General features: G+C 44.0%; 2 protein-coding genes across 2 annotated transcripts in view; both read left to right on the forward strand.

The window, feature by feature from the left end:
• Window positions 1-10,799, forward strand: part of MYO3A (myosin IIIA) — a 109,370-nt gene extending 98,571 nt beyond the window's left edge. Inside the window, exons 31-34 of the mRNA XM_088653864.1 lie at window positions 3,047-3,156; window positions 4,610-4,650; window positions 7,975-8,118; window positions 10,370-10,799. Coding sequence (XP_088509990.1) covers window positions 3,047-3,156; window positions 4,610-4,650; window positions 7,975-8,118; window positions 10,370-10,484 — 410 coding nt within the window. The 3' untranslated portion in view covers window positions 10,485-10,799. The remainder of the gene's footprint in view (window positions 1-3,046; window positions 3,157-4,609; window positions 4,651-7,974; window positions 8,119-10,369) is intronic.
• Window positions 10,800-15,985: 5,186 nt separating this feature from the next.
• The window catches only part of GAD2 (glutamate decarboxylase 2), a 31,145-nt gene continuing 24,359 nt past the window's right edge, over window positions 15,986-22,771 (forward strand). The window contains exons 1-4 of the mRNA XM_035129291.3: window positions 15,986-16,393; window positions 17,345-17,404; window positions 17,721-17,873; window positions 19,129-19,362. Coding sequence (XP_034985182.1) covers window positions 16,318-16,393; window positions 17,345-17,404; window positions 17,721-17,873; window positions 19,129-19,362 — 523 coding nt within the window. The 5' untranslated portion in view covers window positions 15,986-16,317. The remainder of the gene's footprint in view (window positions 16,394-17,344; window positions 17,405-17,720; window positions 17,874-19,128; window positions 19,363-22,771) is intronic.

Below are 22,771 nucleotides of genomic sequence, written 5' to 3' on the forward strand. Positions count from 1 at the left end.
TGCTGATCATTTTGATTATAAATGCTTGTGCCACTTTCTTAATTAAAATGGTATTACGGTGGTGGGTGAATAGCATTTCCCTTACCACCAGGGATGAAAAGCTTCCGTGAAACATAAGAGAGCAAATACTTCCTTTTCCTATCCATATAGGTCAAACCAAGGTGAACGCAGTAAAGAGCTTGGGTGCCATTCATATGAGCATGTCGCATTAAGATGGTGGAACTTCAGTTGGGCAAAGGGAGCAATTGTCCCGGGCACAATCCAGACTGAAGATTGGGTCCAACACCAGTTATGCTCCAGCAGAGCCACTGAAATTAATGGACATGACTACCTTAGGCCCATGAATTTCAGTGGGTCTACTTTGAATAGAACATAGTTGACTACAACCCAATAGTGCAACATTAAAGTAGCGGAGGACCTTTGGGTCTCAAATTTCAGCGACGCCCTTTGCAATGCTAAAATTTGGCGCCATCACAACCACCTCTTGCCTTCCATTCTACATCACAGTTGCGGCACCCCCAAGACTCCACACCCAGTGTGGTCAAACCTGTTACGCTCCCCTAAATGTGTCTCTGCTTGAAGGTCTTGTAACTGTGTCCTAGTCATTGGAGGTTTCTGTCCCTCTCTTTTACAGTAATGCTAAAACTCATGACCGTGCCGTGAAGCTGAATGACGGAAGATGAATAAAAAGTATTTATTCACACAGTGCACAGTTAAACATTTTCTCCCATGGGATATAGTGATGGCATACCCCACAGGTGTCCTTGGAAAACCAGGACATCCTGGTTTTTTTATTGCAAGAGAACGGTAGCCATTATTGTTGTTGTGATCTTGAGCGATTTCCTCCCCGAGAAAAACCCTTTTTTCGGGGGGGGGGGTACAATTCCAGTGTCCCAAAATGCACAGATGAGAACCACAAGATGGACAAACAGAGAAACACTCACGTCCTGCTTGCACACTTCCCATAGAGATCTGTTTGGCCACTGTAAGAACAGGACATGATTAGTTGGGCCTTTGCCCTTATCCAGCATGCCTCTTATGTTCCTAGGTGATAAAACTCTGTCTGGGCAATACCAGTACAGTCTGCAGATGTAGGCTGGGGGGTTTATCACATGAATCGGTAGAAGAAGAAAATCTTCTCTGCATAAAACAAACTAGACACCAAAGAGCAATGTGTGAGCTGAGCCTTGTGTGAGGGATTCCCCGTTTCCCACCCCTCACTGCTTTAACAACAGAGGCTCTCCCTGTGCTTCTATACAAACGGGAGTAAACCTCCAGTGTCCAAATTGGACTTGTCTCCAGGGTTCCTCAGGGCTCTGCGTTCGAAACCTATTGCCACCAGTGGGGTCTCCCTTCCATGGATCCCTACTGCTACAATTTGCCTCTCCCTTGGGCAACTGTGTGGCCCCCTTGGCTTCGCTAACCAGCCCTTTGTATGACAGGAGAAAAAGCAAATAGTTTCCTCTTCCACAAGAAAGCTTTGTTCTCGCCTCTTAGTCACACCTCTGAAGGTACTGAGACACTGCCCGAGTCCACGAACGTTTAGGCACATTTAACTTTATTATTTAACTTGAAAACATGGATTTCTCTGGTTCTTAAAAGTGCATATCTTCTTTTCATATAATACTGACTTGTTAATACATCTCCTGCATCTTGATACCATAACGGATATAACCTTTCTTCCCATCCACCCAAGCCTAACCTCCTGCTCCCTCTCTAACCCTCCACTCCCCAACTGCCAATCTGCCAACCCCCAACTGCCTTTCAACGGTTGTTCCCCCTCCATTTAAAACGTGGTCTAGCCCCGCCTCCCAGGGAACACCTGCCTATCATGGGAGTGATAGGTTAACCCATGATGAACCGGAATCATCATCAGGCACTATTCCGCCACACCTTGTCCCTGACATGCTGCTTTCCTATGTGTATAGATGTATTGGAGATTGTTCCGGGGTGGATTCCAACACCTGTGGCCTGATGTGACATGTCCCAGACACAGGCTTACCACCTCTAGAAGAATTAGGTTTATGTTTGCAATTATAAATAAATGCTAAACCCTGTAATATTTCCTTTTCGGATCTGAATGTATATTTCCAGGTGTAAACGAAAAGCTAAATGTCAGTCTCTGAGAGGCTTAGTTTGGGCAAGACCAGGTAGAATAGCAGTCTGGGAGGTTACCAGCTATTGAAAACTGCTTGAAGTATATGAGTAGAAAATTGGAGCGTATGGCTGTAGCTGATTGGAAAGGAACAGTGCCCAGGTCTTACTCCTTTGCACTGAGATATTATAATGTCAAGAGTTATAAACGCAAATGCACACCACTTTTTTTTTCTTTTGGGAAACTCCATCAGATTTTAAAATACGCATTAATTCAGTTTTCTGCTTTATTAACTTTTTTAACCACTGTATTAAAGAGAGGGAGAAAATGCTCTCTGAAGGCAAGAGTCCCTTCTGAATACACACTCTAAATGTCATACTTTTGGGTTGAAGAACTGTATCAGCAAATTCAGAGAATTCTGAAGGATAGCTGTGTTTTGGTTTGTGTACCATTTCAGGAAGAGCGAATTAAGTAAGGTCAAATTAAAATGCAGACCAATTTCTGCATTTCACTTTATAAAAGCTTCTTCTGTCCCTGTTTGTCTTGAGGGCATAAGTCAAGTGACTGGTTATTTGTGGCTTTGCTGAACATGTAGAACCCCTAAACATAAGCTGAGATGGTTGTTGCAGCATGTGCAAATGACTGAGTTTGCTCCAGAAGCAATATAAGAACATATGAATTTTCTACCTGTGCCATCTTTTTAATTCTTTTAATGTCATAATAGCAGCAATGGGAAACAATGATGTGAGACAGCCATCTTCTATAGCTTTTGATGGTGTTAGCAGATCTTGAAAATATGCACTGCTGTTCTTTAAAGGGCTTGATGTATCCCAAAGTATTTCATAGAATCGTCGAGTTGGAAGGGACCCTGAGGGTCATCTAGTTCCTGCAATGCAGGAATCCTGCCCAGATTTCTCTTGCATAAAATAAAGGTATACTCCTCTCTTGCAGTTGCTTCCAAAGCAGAGGATGCGCACTCTGTGCAGAGGAGCCCAAGGAGGCCCCAGAAACCCAAGACACTAAACAACCCCGAGGACTCGACATATTACACTCTCATACATGTAAGCATTACTGTCAAATGATATGGCTAAAATCTGCCCCTTTAGCTTGTAGTTCTTACTTTGCAATGAGCAGCTCTAATTCAAGACTAATATTGGTGAGTTGAATGTTGGTATGATGTATGTTCTTCCAAGGTCAGTCCGCAAAACTCTTGCCTTCAGTGGCTTAGATATGTACCCCGAAACCAGAATGTTCATTGCAATTCCACGTTTTGGAATCCCATTATTTCTGAGCATCTGCACCAAGGCAGCGTTTTAGTGCTGTAACTTATTTTCTCAAAGCGAAAGGTAATCACAAAAGGGAAGCATTGAGGGTGACAAGGTCAACTATCTGCCACAGCTTTCCAAATCTGACCCTACCGCTGCTTAAAAGGGCGGGGGGAGGGCAGTGATCAGATATGTCAGAAGGAAATTGAAGAAGCTGTTTTGTAGGTTCCTCTTAAGAGCAATTAAGCCCACTTGCTAGAGGCACATGCATACTATTGACCTACTTAGCAGCAGGTGACAGAATACATTTGCTTAGTCAGGCTGTCGCTATTGCTGGCACTCAAAAGTACAGCAGAGGAATTGGAAGAAGAGGAGAGAAAAACAAGGGTGGAACTAGATGTTCTGGAGCGGCCACCGTTTCACGTATCTTTGCTCCCTCTTTCTCACACATCTGTGATGATAAATGCATGATGCTGCAGCATTCTTGCCCTGTTTTTTTCTCCTCCACACCACTGGGAGACAATGATGTAAGCCAAGGGCATGAGATGTCACATCATACCCTATGAGATAATAGGGAGAGAGAGAGTGAGAGAGGTGGACATGCTCCATGTCTGTTACAATGGCATGGTTTGTGTGTCACATTAAGCCCAAACCATGGCTTAGCATGCTGCTCCTGGACAAGACATCACAGCTGCTTCACTCCACCCAAATCATTTTGCCTCTGCACCGCACTGAGCTAAGCCATGGTTTGTCTTAGTATAGCATCCAAAGCCAGATTCTTCAGCACACAGTGGTTAAGAAATATATTGCACAAAAGTAATAATAGTGATGGTTTAAAAGCTTTTGAGGATAAAAGGACATTACAATTGTCCAAGAATGGATGTTTCACCAGGTACATCTTCTCAAATACCACTGCATTTGCATGCTTCAGTGTTTCACCACTGTGAGCTTACAAAAAAAAAAGACATCTCTGAAATATAGACAGTGGGGTTGGGATGGAGGGTTAGGTCAAGCCATCTGTGAATCTTAAATCAGTTTTTTTTAAAAAAATGAAATCACAGAGAACTGCCTCAAGTTTCAGGATTGGCATGGAAGAGTCTGTAACCTGAAGGAGGAGAAGGAGTGGTTGGCAGAGGGGGAGGGATGAGGCCATGATGCACATCATTGGGTCACAGAAAAGGACCATATATTAACATTTGTACAGACTATATGATCATAGTTATAACCACTCCAAAATTTGTGCTTTCAGAAATCAGTCCAGGATGAAAAGCGGAAACCAAGAAAAAACAGGTAGCTTTTCTTGTTACTTCAGAAAGACACAATTGTATGTTGGTGTGACAACAAGGGGGGATTGTTAATTGATATTTAAGGAAAGGAATGTTGTTACATTATCATTGCTGAAGATAAATATTTGCAGGGCCGAATTCTTGCCTTTTGATTAGGACAAGATTTGTTATTGAATTCTGAACATTGGTTTATTTATGTATCCCATCTACTTGTCCCAGGGAGATTGTGAAAGATGTGAACAGGAAACCAATTTTAAAAAAATTGTGGGGGATAAGGGTGGACAAGCATAATCTAGTCATGACCGAGGTGCAGGCCTTTGGGAAAGCCTTAACGACTCATTTGTTCTCTGTTGCGTTTGCTTAAATAGTTTTTATTGGGTTGCTGAATTGAATTGGTTTTAGCTGTAATATTTATAGGAGTTTAGTATTTTACTGAGGTGAATGCTTCTCAGTATCATGGCTGATTCCGTTAGTGGTTATCACAGTTTTGGAGTGGGGGGTTCTTTTGATGTTGCTGTTACCACTGTTAATATATTCTATGGAACCCCCCCCCTCCCCGAGAGTGTTTTGACGCTCAAAGGTGGCCTATCAGTGTTTAAAATAAAATTAAAAAATCACAGTTTCACTGTGGCATCACACACCTATCTGTAAATTAGGTTACTTTAAAAAAAAATCAAAGTAAATGCTCAACTCAAACAAATATTGATGATCCTTAAATGGGCATACTTTCATTTACAATCTTTATCCGTGTTGATAAGCTGGTCTCCGACCGTAATAAATTATCTATCTATCTACCGTATCTATCTACCGTATCTATCTATCTATCTACCGTATCTATCTATCTATCTATCTATCTATCTATCTATCTATCTATCTATCTATCTATCTATCTATCTTACATGTGTTGCATTTTCTCCTCTAAAGCTAATAGCATTTCGGAGGGGCAGGGGATTTGACCCACAGCAAAGGCACCAGGGGGGAAAGTTGGGTCTTTTTCTCCTTACCCCACTGCCATCAGCCATACTCCTCAAGGCTGCCTTTGAAGAAGCATGTCACATTAGGGATTCCTGTCATGAAACTCCAGTGTTTAGTGGTGTTGGAGGTGGTATGCCTCTGAATACCTGTTGCTGAGAATCACAAGTTATAGTTGCAGTCATGTCCTGCTTACAAGCTTCCCAATAGACATCTGGCTGGCCACTGTGAGAACAAGATGCTTGAGCAGACAAGACCTTTGGCTTCATCCAAGTGGGCTTTCTTACACAGACCCTCCAAGTGTCCCAATTTCCAGGGACAGACCCAGTTTTACAGAAGCCGTCCTGGTTTCTGATTTGATCCCAGAACATCCCACTTTTCCTTAGGGCATCCCTATTTTCATTGGAGAAATGTTGGGGGGTATGTAACATGTAGTGTGGTCTCTTCGCCGTCAGACTGACTGAAGCCCTCACATCACCCCCTTGCAGCCCCATGAGACAGCCAATTGAAGGGCTCACCTAACTCTGCAAACACCAGCATGCCTTTCAGTTTGCTGTGATCTCCAGTACCATCCACCAAGATCTACCAATAGTTTGCAGAAAATAAAATTGAAATCAGTGGCATGGATTGTGGCAGGAGGTGCTGTACACGAATCGAATTCTTTTATTTTATAAGTGCTCTCCGGCCCTGTGCTGAAACAGTTAAACATATACTGTAGATGGTGATTATCTCTGTGCTCCTTATTGATCAGCCTAAGGCATTCATTCATTTCTGAGCCTGACGTGCCTCTGATAATGTCACATTTTCACTGATACCGCAAAATGCTGAATTTCAATGCCTTGCAGCCTTGGCTTAGCAGAAGCCTTGCCTACGAAATTGCAAAGTGGAGTGCATTTTGGTGTTAAATGCATAAATCCTTAGAAACAGGGGCTTATAAAGGGAGTTCTAATACAGCCCTAATTATATCAGTAAGAGTAGCATTGCGGAAAATTGCCCAATAATTGTAGAGCCTTTCAGTCTTGGTACAGCGCTGAAGTACGCCCAGTGCAGATTTCCTGTATACCTTCCAAAAGACCGCATCCCTGGGCACAGCAGTGGATGTTTTAAATGACCAGGGTTTTGCTTTTCTATCCTGCAGTAAGACTTGGGGGAGCAATTTTTATTCAGAATTCTGAGGATTCCCATTGCATCTGTCTGGAACGCAAGGACTACATTTTTTAGACACGATATAATTTATGGAGTGCTTTCTAATAAAACCTAGCAATGCACAAAGACAGAATAATGACCTCAGCTCCATTTCCCACAGATACTAATTTCTATATGTATGTCCCAGAAAAGTGTTACATACAGAATGAGTAAATTAATGTGATATGCTTTTACTGGATCAGACCTTCTGCAGGATGTAGAAGTTTGCCCAGCCTTTCAATGTTGTTAGAAGATGATCATTAGAGGATATCTGGTAGAAAAACATATTTCCATCATAAGGATGTTTGACTGTTCAACGCAGAGATGGCAGACAGATCGCTCTAAGTCTTGTTCCTGCCCATTTTCGCTATGGACACAAAGAGATCCATTTCTTCATTAATAGTAGATTCTGCTTCCCCCTCCCAAATTAAAAATTGTATGGATATAATTAAAAGTAGATGCTCACAAACGGGCTTTCAAAGCCTTTTAAAAACATGATGCCCCTCCCCCAGCATCAATAAACATGCATATTATCCCACTGCAGATTTTTGAATGAATACTTTGTAGACCATATAAGGTATGCGATGTGGCTCTTTAAGTAGCTGATAAAAAATAATGACTGCAGCTTTACATACTTTTATATTGAAAAGCGTTTTTCTAGCTGTCTTTTGTTGTACTCCGCTGTTGCTTTGCAGATATATTCCAACCAAGGTATGACATTTCCATTGTATTCTTATAATAATAATTTCTTCTCTTTTCCATATAGAAAGTTACATTTGTTTCTCAACAATCATATTATATTCCAATTTCACAAAACTAGAGACTTCGATGTTTATAACCCAAATTACATACAATTGCATCTTAAGGTTCCGTCTTATCTAATTTCATCCTCTCTAACACGTTTCTTAATATATTCTGCTATTTTCTTACACTTCAAACCCCACTGTGGTCTTCACATATGGGAAATATTTTTTTATATAGACTAGAAATGGTTTCCAGCCTTCTTTAAAAGATTCTAAATGTGTATCTTTTATCAGTGCCATCAATTTTACCATCTCTGCATATTCCAAGTTATGACATTTCCATTGCGGAATGTCTTTTGACTGTATAAGATGACACAGAATAGGAATTTACCATATTGTTTGTTTTTTTGTTTTTTGTTTTGTTTTAGTCTGGGCAAAATACTAGATGTGGAAGATCCCTATTACCAAGAATTTTCATCCACTGATTTGATCTCAAATGATAGTAATATCTGCACACGAGAAAAGACACCGCCAACAGAGCCCAGAACTGGAACAATAAGCGTTAGTGAAGGGTAAGTTATACCAAACAATTGCCCAACCCTTTAAAATTCCGCTGAAATAAATGAGATAGTGTTGCATCTTTCCTCAAGTCTTCCGGTGAAATCAGTAGTTTAGCTGCTTAGCTGTAACTGGATCATGCAGATTATCAAGAAGAAGGAACTACAGACTGCTTAATTTACAAACGTGTATATTGTATTTTATCTAAAATATTCCCATCCTGTTTTTCTGAGGTACACACAAGTTAGCTCATCACAATGTTATTCAAAGACACTTGTAGATATGGATTGCATAATGAGTTCCCATTAGCATCAACAGGCTTCAACTGTTCCCTTTATTTCAGTGAGGTCTAAGCTCCGCTTAACTGGTCTTGAACCATACTTAATACAGCAAAAATCAATATAAAAAGGTAAACCCAGGCTGCAGTCCTTTGCACCTTTGTACATTCGGGTCTTGCATCCATGTAAACAGACTGCATGATTGAAAGGAGGGGTGTAAGAAAGCCTTGTTTTCCATTCTGTCCTAAATTCATAGCATGCAGCGCTGTTCCTCTTCCATTGCAGTTCATCTTATGCCGAAAGCTAAATTATTCATCTTGCTCTCTGCTGTGGCAGAATTATATAACTTTTTTAATTAATTACATTATTCCACCCCAATCATTTCCATGCAAAGGAATCACAGTGCAACATGGGAGATAAAAGTAATAAATTACGTATCATTTGTGAACTGAAAGCAACAGTGAATACCAATTGCATTCACTGGATTGATTTCTATTCTGGCCATGGAACGAATAAGCAAACATTGGCCTTTTCCATTCCTGTTTTCATCAGAGTTCTCTGACATCCTTAATCAAAAGTCACAGTGGCACAAGCCACAAGCCATGTTCACAGCAGGAGCCAGGCCTTTCTAGTGCTCTCTTTCAGCCTATCCAAAGGCCTTCTTGAACCAAGAAGCCTTAGGCTCTTGAACTGGAGCTCAGAGGTGAAGAAAAATAAATGCATGTCCATAGGACAGTCACTTGAAAAGGCCCCATTCACAGTGAGAGAGAGGGGAGGGGGAGGGACCTGGAGTATGGTGCTCCGAGATTAGCTCAGTCATCATTAGGTGTGGATACAAAGCAAGCCGAAAGTGAGTTGTTAGGATGATGTCAGCAGTATCCAGAGTCCCTCTTCTATGTGAGGTTTTGTGGATGAATTGTGAGTTTGGGCCCTGGGTGAGAGCCAGAGTGGATCGGTTGAGTCCTGACTGATTGCCAGAAGGCCAAGAAGGGAAGTGTATCAGAAAGAGAATGAATTGATAAAGGTAAAGGTAAAGGGACCCCTGACCATTAGGTCCAGTCGTGACTGACTCTGGGATTGCGGCGCTCATCTCGCTTTATTGGCCGAGGGAGCCAGTGTACAGCTTCCAGGTCATGTGGCCAGCATGACTAAGCCACTTCTGGCGAACCAGAGCAGCACACGGAAACGCCGTTTACCTTCCCGCTGGAGCGGTACCTATTTATCTACTTGCACTTTGACGTGCTTTCGAACTGCTAGGTTGGCAGGAGCTGGGACCAAGCAACGGGAGCTCACCCCGTCATGGGGATTCGAACAGCCGACCTTCTTATCGGCAAGCCCTAGGCTCTGTGGTTTAACCCACAGCGCCACCCGCGCCCCATGAATGAATTGATACTGGTCTATATTTATTAGAAATGTGTGTGAGTGTACTGTAACTATGGTTTTTGTAGCATTTCTTGTTGTTTAAGTTGTCTTTTGTTGATTTAGATTTCTGCCCACTGCTTAGAGATATTTTTTTATATATTAAGCAGTACAGAAATGGTCTAAATAAAATAAATAGAAAGAAATATATGGTGAGAGGTGCTCTCTAATATCTTGGTTTCCTCCAAGAGCACCTGGATCTGATCCATAAAGTCTTACATTTCTTATGGTTTAGCATAGTTGGGGCTAAGAAGGCAGATGACACAGCTGCTGAATCGTACCAAGAGGATCATTCCCTGCCAATTCAACATTTTCACTGCACCCTGCTTTAGTTCCCAGCTTTTAAGTGATGTCCCCCCCTCACTGCATACATTTGTGCAGTTTCCACCTGCTGCAAAAGGGGGCTGGGAGGGAGAGGGAGAGTGAAACAGCTGCAGGGAGGAGAGGGGTGAGGGTTCGGTTTGCTTTATTGCCAAAGGTCAAGGTTAAGTAGTTGATTAGCAAAGTTTTCCAAAGTAAATGTGTTGATTTCTTAATGCAAAAGCACTTCTGTTTCCCTTCTTCCTAGGCCAAGGGTCACGGAGACTCCAGTGGAAGAGAACAAAAGCAAGGATAATCCTTATGACTATCAAAAATTGTTACGGAAGACCTCTCAGCGCCGGCGCCTTATCCAGCAGTATTAACTGCTGCTGCTGCTGTTTGGTTTTCATCAGCATAAGCTTCTCCTCCCTTTTTTTTGTATGGTTTTATACTGTGTCCTTTTTCTTTTTAATCTCTCCCCCCGTCCCGCAATTCTCTCTGGCATTTTAAATCAACTGTGTGCTTACGTTTGTGGACACACAATATTGTAGCGCGTTACAGGGAAAGATGTCAGGGTTTACAGAGTAATTTGTTAGGTGGGGGGTTTTTTAAAAAAAAGAAAAGAAAATGTAAATGTGTGAAAAATTATTTTATTAGTATGCTGTAACTTATTAAAAAGTCTAGATAACTGAAAAAGCAAATCATTGTCCTCTTCTCTTTTTCTCCCCTATCATTTTTCTACAGTGTAAAGTCAAATGTGGGTCTTCCTTTAGACTAGGTTTGTTTTCTTGTCTGCTGACCTTTGAAACTCTCAGGCACATTACTTATTGTTAAAATGGAGCTATTTCAATTCACGCAAATACATAAACAGAAAGCAAACCATGAACATCTGGTACAATTTAACAAGGAAACAATTTGGACCAGCTTTCAGCATACTGAGTGCCCATTCATACCCAAAAAGACAGGAAATGCATAGTGTGCTTGATAGCAAAATTCTGCCAGAAGGATTTCGTGGGAAGAAGGCAAAACACCATTCAGTTTGTTATGGGTTGTAGGTAGACAAGTGTTCCTGCTTTTTCTCGCTTCTAATCCATTTGGTGTAGATCCAGATTCTCCTGAAAACCATTACTCTTTGTTGGGATTCACAATGATTAGGGAAATAGGAATTGGTTTATTTCCTGCTGGTTACTTTGGGCGGAAGAGAGAGAAACAGATTCTTCAATAATTTCACCTACTTTGAAACAAATGGAAATATTGGATGCTGCTAGCATTCCAGTTTCTGCACCAGTGATTTATAATTGATTGGTAGGTTCTCTGCACAGAGGGGAAGAGAGAGTGACTCCCATTTTCAAACCAGGTGTTTTCTCAGCAGCTACTTGAGGTGTGTGATGCCAGCAAGCCCTTCTGCCACTCTTTAGGCATTTTAAAAGCAGCTCTTCACTTTCCATTCCATTGGTATGTGTGTGAGTGGGTGTTTTGTCTTTCTTTTACAGCATACATTTGAAAGTTGTTGGAAGGAGGGGTTTTCAATTGATGAAACTGAAAATCCCTCTTAAAATGTAGGTTCTGTTTCATACTTCTACAAAAAAGGGGGGGCAACTGAGCCACAGTCAGCCAGAGACAAACTCAGGAGATGGCTTTTAGGAAGCTACGATCTCCCTTTGCTCCTGTTCCCTAACTGTCAACTGGGGAATATTAATGACCTAGATCAACCTTTGCCAATCTGGCCCCCTCCAGATGTTTTGGACTTTAACTCCTATTAACCCCTGCCAGCATGTGCTGGAGGATTGCAGGACTGCTGTGGCAATGAGTGAAATGAGGATTTTAAAGCACCCTGAAGTCGGAATATGTTTTATTTGCAGTTTTTTATGTTTGTATAGATGTCTTTTATTCCTGTATGACTTGTTCAGTCATGCCCATTAGTATTTTTTAAAAAATTGCTAAATAAACACAAATATGAAAAATGGCCAATAAATGACCGTTTAAGTGGGAACCTCAGTCCAAGCAATGTTTGGTTTACTTCCAGTGAAAGATAAATCTATTGGGGAGGAGAATGTACAAGATTCTCTTGCATTGAAGCCCATGTTCCTCTTTTACTTTTATGTGCTTGTCAACTGGAAACAAACTCAAGCCAAACTTGCCCTTTCATAAACACGAGTCTTGTTTCCCCATCCAGGCAGTTTTAAAAGGAAACCAAAAGACTGCCTGCTTCATTGAACACAAGGCTTAAACTAGCTTCAGGATACAGGAAGGTGGAATGTGTGCTATTGATGCCCTGCAAATCCAGCATCGCCTGAGCTCTGCGAGTGCGGCTTTCTCCCGAATGAAGTGCAGAGTGTTTGAGGACTGGGACATTCGCAGGGAAACCAAAATGCTTGTTTACAAAGCTATTGTACTACCATCCTTACTGTACTGTATGCTTGTGAAACATGGACCACTTACAAACACCATCTCCAACTTCTCGAAAGATTCCATCAGTGGTGTCTCCGAAAAATCTTACACATCACTTGGGAAGACAGGCGAACTAATATCAGTGTACTGGATGAAGCAAAGATCACCAGTGTTAAAGCAATGATTCTTCAACATCAACTTCGTTGGACCGGTCATGTTGTGCTGATGCCTGATTATCATCTTCCAAAGCAACTACTCTATTCCGAACTTAAAAATGGAAAGCGTAATGCTGGTGGTCAGCAAAAGAGGTTTAAAGACTGTCTCAAGGCAAATCTAAGAAATGTAGTATAAACACCGGCAACTGGGAAACACTGGCCTGCGAGCGCTCCAGTTGGAGAACAGCCTTTACCAAAGGTGTCATGGACTTTGAAGACACTCAAACTCAGAATGCAAGGGAGAAACGTGCTAAGAGGAAGGCACGCTTGGTAATCCACACCGTGATCAACTCCTGCCCAGAAACCAATGTCCCCACTGTGGAAGGATGTGTGGGTCCAGAATTGGCCTCCACAGCCACTTACGGACTCATTGTTAAAACCGTGTTTATGGAAGACAATCTTACTCAGCTATGAGTGATCGCCGAAGGGAGGAGGAGGAGAAATCAGAGATCAATCTGCCTTCCCTGAGAGGTGTCTCCATGGGGGAGGGGGTTTGTCCCCTAACTTCAGATATTCAGATAACTAAACCAACAGCATGTTAGCATCCACACTGTCTGGAGCCTGCACCCTTGTTTCATATGCATTCTTAACTTTTTGCCGCTCCTGAAATCATCTACTGTATTCCACAGCCAATCTCCATGAACCTGGTATGGTTCATAAATGAAAGGACCCTCTGCTTTGAGGCTGTTGATTAGTCTTACTGGTAAAGTGGAGAACTGAGCAATAGCTTCAAGAGGCCCTTGATTTTGAAGGAATGTGCTCATGCTTTCGATATTCACAAGTTTTACAGAACATTACAGGGCATTGTCAAACAGATTCCTCTGATTCCATGGTGACTCTTATTTCCAGCTCAAAACAAGAGCCCAAAATAAATGTATAAGTTTTGGAAACTGATACCCTGAAAAAGGGACCTGGTGTGTTTGCCATGAGTAGCTCACTGGCTTGCAGTCACCCCAGAGATGGTCCTTAATGCCTCCAGCATAGCTTGCTGGAGAGACTAATACATTTGTCTCTGCAGTTCATTAACTCACAAATGTGTTCTTCAGTCAGCCAGCTGAGGTCCCTCTTCGTACCACCTGTTTAGTGACATGCTGAGCCAAAAGCTACTTTGGGAGAATAAGGGCAGGCAGGAGGCAAGAAAGAAAGGTTATCAATTTCTCTCTCTCCCTCTCAATCTCTCTCTCGCTCTCTTTTACAAAGAGACCTAAGCAGTACTAGATTATATGGAGAGCACACTTGACTATATCTGTGTTATGATACTGCTGTTGATTTCACAGTGCCCATACAAATATACAGTCCTGACCCCACACTGTCTGGAGCCTTGTGCCATAAGGCTCCCAACTTCCACAGCCAGCCAAGTTCATCAGCTCTCTATGAATTCTGTGATCCAACAACCCACCGGTGGGGCATCTTTGAGTGAAAGCCTTTATCTGCTTGGGGATGCTCCAGAAACAAAGCCCAGTGGAGCTAAGATGTATTGTGCCTTTCGTTTTTCTTCTCACATACTTCCACATTTTTCTAGAGCAGGGGCGGCATAACAGATGTCATTGGGTTACAGCTCCCATCATCCATGACCATTGGCCATGGTGGCAGGGGGTGAGAGACGCTGTATTCCAGCAACATCTGCACGGCCACAGGTTAACCATTCCTGCTCTGGAATGTTCATAGTACCACATTTTTCTCCCGTTATTTGGGGTGTATTCAGTTCCAGTTCATCTGTAAAGGTTACAGGGGTGGGGCATGAACCAGAACCTGACATGGAATTCAAGAAAATGAATATAATTAATGGGAAGCCTTCATAGTTCTTCTGTCTGGTGCACTTTTGTCCATCTCCCAGAGAAGATGTTGGGGCTGAAGGAGCTCAGGATCAGTCACCATGGTAAGAGGGGACAGAGGGAGAAAGGGAAGGTGAACCAGGGGTCTAACCATGGTTTAGGAGATGGGGACCTAAGAGCTAGTCTTACATGGTACAACCAACCATATGGGTGTTGTTTTGAACCAGGGTTGTTTTTCAGCCTGAGGGCACATACCCTGAACCTGCAACTTCCTGGGGACCCAGCACCAAAGAGTAGCAGGGGCTAGAGACAGAAGTGGAGGACATAAAAGATGCGACTCTCATATCTATACAATAGGCTGCATTCCACCCATGCAAAAGTCAGAGGTTGATGCACACCCAGGCCTCATCACAGATCAAGGATGTGTTCCAGCCAGGTTTGAACCATCCAACTTTTTGCTTCCACTGCAAGCTGACTTTGTACTCTTCTCAGTTTCTCTCTAGGTGGGCACGGCTGTGGTGGGATGGCGTTAAATATTCCAGGAACCAAATAAGTTCAGAAAGTTGCTTTACTCATTGTTCCCAAAGGTCTGTGGTACGAAAGTCACAGCCCAAAGACTGCTCAAGTATGGCTGCTACTTACACCTCCCCTAGCTTCTTCCTAGCTGTCGCTGCTTTGTGGATTGTTCTGGTGGGTTGCTGAGTATTTGCAGGCAGAGACAAGTGGTGACACTCTGAAGGTTATGGTTCACCACGGAATCTTTAATAACTGGGGCATATGTGATGTGTGAGTGAGTTTGTTTCCTGGCACCTCCTTTTGTTGGGTGACGGTGACGGCTCTGCCACAGCCCCCATCCCCTTCACGATGACGCAGAAGACTTGAAGAATCCATTTCCAGAGGAGCAGCAGGTTGCAGCAAAAACAACAGAGTCTTGTGCACACCTTAAAGACTGATAAATCCATTACGGCATCAGCTTTTGCGTCTCAAGCCCACTTGATCAGATGCCAATCCGTTGTGGCATCTACACTGTTGCGGCAGGCAGGGTGGAATCCAATGTGTTTTCCCCAATAGGCAAGGTCACTTCCAGACAGAGCCGCCTGAAATCCGACCGCGATCAGAAAGATCCCTCTCACTTTTCCAGGCTGATCCTGAAGCAGCATCCCAGCACCGATCTCGAATGTCTTCCCTTCCGAATGTCTGAATTCCTTGTCTGAGCGCACGAGCCGGAGTCCTCGGCCACCACGTCTCCTACACCTCTGCGCTGTCCCCGCGAGGCAGTTCTTTCCGCGAGGGGTCAGCGCGTTTGTCGCCAGAGCCCGAGTCGACCAGCGCTGCCCTTTCCGCCGCCTGGCTGGAAGGGAGTCGTGATCAGACGCACAGGCAACGCGTCCCTTCACCATCCGCGCCACAAGTCCCGGGGCTAAAGAGGCGATCATCTGGCGGAGCGCAAATAAATACACCCCGCCGCCTGCCCGCCTCCTCTGTCCGCTTGGCTGTGAAAGCGAAGGGATCAGCACCATGGAGAGCGCCTAAGCGCAGCCGCTCGCTCGTCTCCCCCACCCAGCCAGCCAGCCAGCGCCGGTGTCTGTCTGGAGCGCACAGCCAGAGCGCCACGCTCAGCTGCTTCTCCCGGCGCCGTCGTCGCCGCCATCGCCACCCGCCTTGCCCGGCCCTCTCGCCCAGCCACAACCCCGCCACACGCTCATTCATACACACACACACGCGCTCCCTCCCCCTCCCCCTCCCTTGCCCGCCCTCCCCGCGTCGCTCTGTCTTTCGCACACACATCCCAGGCGCGCTCGCTGCACTTCACCGGCTCCTCGCAAGCTCCGCAGATGGCAACTCCCGGCGCGGGTTTTTGGTCCTTCGGGTCTGAAGATGGATCCGGAGACCCTGAGAACCCCGGTCCAGGTAGGAGCCCTCACTCACTCACTCAGTCACCCCCTAGGAAGACCACGACACATCTTTCAGCACCTGCCTGCCTCCTGCGCAAAGTTGCCAGCCCAGATCCTGGAAGGGTTGGCTTGACCCTGACCTGACTTTTTTTTTTTCATCCCCCACCGCTACTACCGTCGTCTGGTTTTATAATCGTTCGTGCCTTTGGCCGCCTTGAGAAGATCAAGGGGGGCGCCCGTCCCTGCCTTGAGAAGGCGCCCCCTCTAAGAAGGGATTCATTTGGAGGGGCCAAAACGCCAGCATGGCAGGACCTAAAGAAGATGCAGCGGGCCGCCTCACCTGCGCGCAGCGAGGGACCCGGAGCGCCCCTGGCCGGCTCGGAGAAAAGCAGCTCCGTGGCAATTCCTTGATCGTGGAATATCTCTCAGGATGCTGCTACCTAGCTGGGACTCACCAAAACACAACTGGCCCTAAATAATGGGAAGGAGTGGGGTGGGCAGAAGGGTGGACACAGGTTGCGACGCTGAGAGGGAACGGGAGCGCTTTTCGCTTAGAAAGTGTCCTGGATTGCAGAAGGATTCATATGCTTTGCATCTCCAAGACTGCTTGCGCGCATTTGTCCGTTTGCTTCATTCTAACGCGCCTCTTCCCATATGGAGGGCTTGGGGGCAGCTAGCAATACGCGCGCAGCTCAATCCTAAGCATCTTCTTACGCAGAAGTAAGGACCCTCTGATTTCATTGGGGCTTTCTCCCGTCTAAGTGTGCGCAGGATTGCAGCCCATGCATTACCCATAACATAACCCATATACCATGCGCTAAATCCTAAGCAAACCCCGGAGAGGGGGAAGCATCATGTCTGGTCTGCAGTGACCCTGTTATGTGTGCTTGCGTGGGGGGCCATCTTCCTCATCGAACCCACACGAAACGACCCGTCTGATCCTATATTCTTGTTTCTCCCCCCTCAGCAAAAGCTTGGTGTCAAGCTGCCCAGAAGTTTACAGGAGGCATTTCAACCAAACTCTGTGGTAAGCGATGAGAAGGAAATGGGGGAACCCAAATCGCAGGAAGAAGCTTTAATAAAATAGGGCGGGGGAGGAGACGTTTTACATAGGAAACAAAACAAAACAAAACAAAATACATTCCCTCCCCCAACCCCCCCCCCGCGCACCCTCCCTTTTCCAAATAAGCTTTAAGGATCCGAGGAGGACTTCCCAGAGTAAGTTGAAGACTCGGTGATGGGTCTATGGAGCTGCCTTGAACAAACCGTGCTGGGTCCCCCCCACTCCGTGCTTTTGAGTCTCCGCTGTGCTATTTAGGCTTCGCCCTTTGTGTCTTTGTTAGCTTTGCTGTACGGAGATGGGGAGAAGCCCATGGAAACGGGGGCTGCTAAGGAGGACCCGAGCTCGGCCGCCAGGAAGGCCCCTTGCACCTGCAATAAAAAGCCCTGCGATTGCCAGAAAGAGGATGTCAATTATGCGTTTTTACACGCATCAGGTAACCATCTCCTAACGGGTGGGGTGGGGGTGTCAGAATGGGGTCAGCCGGACTGAATGCTTTGGAAGCCACTGATCAGCTGGTATATGTTGCAAAGGAGGAAGCCTTTTTGTGGAAAGCATTATAATCCTGGTTCATTAAAACCAATGGGAACTTTGCCATTGACAGAGGCTTGGTAAACATCTCGGTGCGACCACCCTGGCTTCCTCTTGCCAAGAGGATTTCGATCAGGCAGAGGCTGAGCAATGCATAAATACGTGTGTGTGTGTGTGTGTGTGTGTGTGTGTGTGTGTGTGTGTGTCAGGACACACTTGATTGTCGTTAGCATTCTAGGTTCTAAAGGCAATAAATGTCGTTATCCCACTTTAAAGCGTGTGTTCGGTGGTGATGTGTGAATGGGTGTGCGGGGAGAGGGAAATCCAGCAGTTGGAATCAGCTTGTTAATTCTGGAAACACTTGCCAAAAAGCTTATTGACAGGATATGAATCTTTCTGCTTCATCAAATCCCTCCGAAACCTTCTACGCCGAGTGGCAATGTATAAAACCGATAAATGGCCTTCCTCGGAATCACAGGCGCTGGTTCGACATTCTCAATTAGTCAGCGTCTGAAAATATTGGAGACTAATACCGTAGATTCTTTTCCTAACTACCTTATTGTGGTTTCAGCACCACTTGGAGGGACAGCGACTAATTTTTAAACCTTAACTGCGGAATGAGGCATATTGGTAATTGACGACATAAATGTCAGAATTAAGGAGAAATTAGTGGTGGGAACTCATTACAAAACATGGCATGCACGAAGTACAAAGTTGTTTACTGTTTTGAAAGTGAGGACAATTGCACCTTGATTTCTGAATTTTTCTTTTTCATTTAATCTGCTTTTTGGTAGATGATGGTAGATGACTCTTATTTTTATTTTATTTTTTGAAGAAGAAGAAAAAAGCTCAAATATCCAGTATAAGTAGAAACATGAGTAGGAGCAATGAGATCTTTAATGGACCAATTTTCAAGTAATAAATCAACTTCTAAGTACGGGGTTTTGTTTACTACGGTAACAGTTTTGTTTACAGTATTTATATTACCAGGAAATGAACATTTGTAAAATAAAGCTTCAGTAGTTTTTGTAGTAGTCTGTACCTCTGAATAATATTTAGCACAAAAGAGACCAATTTCGATGGTCCACCGTAAGTAGAAAAAGTGTCCAAAACCTAACGATGAAATCAATGTCGTATTTCATCGCTTTCCATCCTTTCAGATCTTCTGCCAGCCTCGGACGGAGAATTAGCTACTTTGTCTTTCCTACAAGATGTTATGGACATTTTGCTCCAGTACCTGGTGACAAATTTCGACAGATCAACCAAAGTTATTGATTTCCATTACCCAAACGAGCTACTTCAGGAATATAATTGGGATTTGGCAGATCAACCCCAGAGTTTGGAAGAAATTCTGTCGAACTGCAGGATCGCGCTAAAATATGCCATTAAAACAGGTAACAGCTACCTTCGTGTGTTATAATGTAAAATGATTCTAGGTTAAAGTCTCAGGCGCCCCCCACCCTCCCTCCGTCTCTTTGTGCCTTTGGAATCGGGAGAAAAACCTGGCTGGTTTTCAGTATTTATTGTCTTGCGCTGAGGAGCAATGTCTGACGTTTGAAACAAACAAGCAGTAATTCCTGCGCTGAAAGAGGGGAGCTCTGTCTATTCGGTGAGATCACTCATAGCTTCTTGGCTGAAAAGATACTACTAGCTGGTTTTGGTTTATGAGATCATGTAGTGATGGCTTGCAGTGGTGACAACAGGTTCTTGAATTAAAGATACACATTTTTGGCGTAGTGTAAATTACAGATTTCCTTATGACTGAGAGTAAAAGCCGTCTCAGAATTGTACAGTCGCTTCTTTTAGACGTCCTCTCCCTTTTTTTTTTTAAATGAAAATTGCGCCAGCAAGGGGGAAATAGTTTCTTCTTTTTTATTATTATAACATCACTAAACATATCCAGGTCCCTAAATGAGGTCCCGATCCTTCTTTCTTTCACGTTTAAAATCCTAGCAGGGACTTCCAGAGCGCAAATCTGGAGGCAAACCGGATTTACTCTACTAGGGCACTACTTTCTTACGCTGGAGTAAGTTACGTTGAAAATAGAGAGGCTTACTTCTGAGTATGCACCTATAGGGTTGCGGTGTTATGCCACTTAACGGAAGGAGCTCCTCTAAAGGAAGGGTTGCAGCGGGTAAAGTAATTCACTCAGAAAGGCATGGGAAGCAATCTGGGCTGTCTGGGCAGAACCAACAGGGCAAGAAACAGCGGGTAAATTGAGCTCTGGCGCCTGGAGCAAAGCCCTGACCCCTGATGGCAAGTCTGGGCATCCCAAGCTGCACTGAACTGATTCATTCTCCTAAATGGACGGCGGCCCAATAAACACAAGGTGGATTAAATGCCAAAAGGCCTTTTAAGCTCCACTTTGTCGCCCGGTTCAAAAAGAGGTTGGAACCTGATTGCTGGAAATATGAGCTAATAGTGTGTTGGAGAGATTTCTCTCTCCCCCGCCCCCCTCTCTCTCACTCACACACATACACACACACACACACACACACACGTCAGAGGGTGAACGGCCATGGAGATATAAGCTTTGGGCTGCAATTCTACCCACGCTTACCTGGCTGGGACTAAGCCCACCTTGGAACCTGGTAGGACATTTCTGAATAAACAGGACCCAGATGATTCTCTCGCCGTTGATTACCCCACCCCACCCCACCCTCCACACACACACACACACACACACACACACACACACACACACACACACACACATATATATATATATATATATATATATATATATATATATATATATATATATATCTCAACGGGCCTTACTTCCAAGTAAGCGTCCATAGGGTTGCAGCCTTTGACTACCCTACAGAATCAACAAACACAGAGTGTGAGGTTTGTATTGATTTTGTTTCAGGTTTCTTTCCTTTTCTATTATGGCATATTTCTGATGGGCTGGTTTCATGTGTAATTTTCATTGTGGGTGATGGTTTTCCTCCCTCCCTGTACCTTTTAGGGCTGGATCGTGTTTTTAATAATAATAATAATAATAATAATAATAATAATAATAATAATAATAATAATACTCCCTGCCAAGAAAACTCAGACACAGACGTCACGATTGGTTGCATTAGCATTTGACGTGCTGATTTACGACCTTGCCATCTATCAGCGGAGATGAGATTATTTCATGCCTTAAAGTGCCTCGTTTTGGATGCAATCCATAACACCAGTTAAAAGCGGCGCCTTAAAATGTGCCATTCAAACAGTCAAAGTAAGGCCCATTTGTTTCAGAGGGATTCATTCATCCTCAAGCTTGTATCTGGCCGGAGCCTTAACTTAATAACAAATCAAGAAACGTGATGGAGGAGGGGACGACTAAGACTGCAATCTTATACAGTATCCGGGAATAAACCCTATTGAACTCAGTGCTTTCTTCCGAACAGACATAGGTGTATTTATAGGCATCGATGTAAACACATTGGAAATTAAAGGGCTAGCGATACAGACGGGGGATTCTAGTGTCGGTCACACACGCACACACATACACACATTTACGTATAATGCGTGAGTATAGAGAGGGAGAAAGCGTAAATAGTGCGCGTGTGTAACGCCGCGAAATCCAAGAGGCACGATGCGACAGGGCGCGGCTTTTACAGTTACAGCTGTAAGATCAGAGTCGGGCTCTCGTTATCCCCCTCCCCCCAAAGGAAAGTGACATTAAAGGCGACGGGAAGTTGGCGAAAGCATTGAAAGCAGCGAAGCTTCCCATTCTGACCGACGTTCCCAAAGAAACGCGAGCAGATAATCCGTCGGAGCACGTCCAGAACATCATTTAACTGCTAGGTGGATGTACCGGGAGCTGAGCTCTCCCTCCGCCCGCCGGGTGTGGAGGATGTAACGGGAGATGCGCTTCACAACATCTTGGGGGTGACAACCTCCCAATCAAAATGATTTGTTAGCCATTATCGATCATTTCCATCGCGCGCTCCTTATTATATTATTTCGATTCCTTCTACGGGTGTAAATTCTTCCAAACGACGTTCCGACCAGAGCGTCCGCCCTTTCCCGGGATACCTAGAGAGAAGCATCGCCGATTAAAAACCAGCAATTAAGAGCGTTATGTTGTCAAGTGACTGAAAAACTGAGCCGTGTATAAATTAAATGTATGACGCACACACTACATATATAGGTATTATTTACTGACCCCAATTTAATCATTTTTGATACAGTGTCTATTCCATCTCCCTCTCATAGATAGATAGATTAGATATAGATTAGATATAGATGATATAGATATACAGTATAGATATTCCTTAGGAGCAGTTTTGGGGAAAAATATTTAAATATTTTAAATTTGATTTTAGTAGTACTTCTTGTTTGTAAAATGGGTGTCCCCTTCCTAATTGTTTTGTTGAAAAGAAAGTGCACCTGTGCGTTTGTGTTTATAGTATTTCGAGCGTCTGTGTTCTCAGGAACGAACCAGCTATCGGTTCATTCAGTGCCCAAAGACGTCAGCTTTACGGCCCTGAGGCTGAGCCATGTTTGTTTCGGCCCCATTCGTTTATTGACTTCGGCTGAAATCCTAAACACGGTCCCTAAGGAGTCCTTTCCATTGAACTCAGCAGCACTTAGTTCTGCGTAAACATGCATAAGATCCGGCTATTAAAAATACAGGGGGAAACGTTAACACGATTAAGAGACTCAAGATTTGCAGCAATCAAATAGCAAATAGCAAATTCTGTTTTGCGTATGACATTTGTATTTCTGTCCACAAATCGGCCAAACCACCAGTAAACAACCCTGAACATTCTTTTGTAAGCCTCTTCTTTGAAAGAAAGGAGAGTC

The sequence above is a fragment of the Zootoca vivipara genome, chromosome 11, assembly GCF_965207765.1.
Source record: "Zootoca vivipara chromosome 11, rZooViv2.hap1.1, whole genome shotgun sequence".
In the NCBI taxonomy this organism is placed as follows: domain Eukaryota; kingdom Metazoa; phylum Chordata; class Lepidosauria; order Squamata; family Lacertidae; genus Zootoca; species Zootoca vivipara.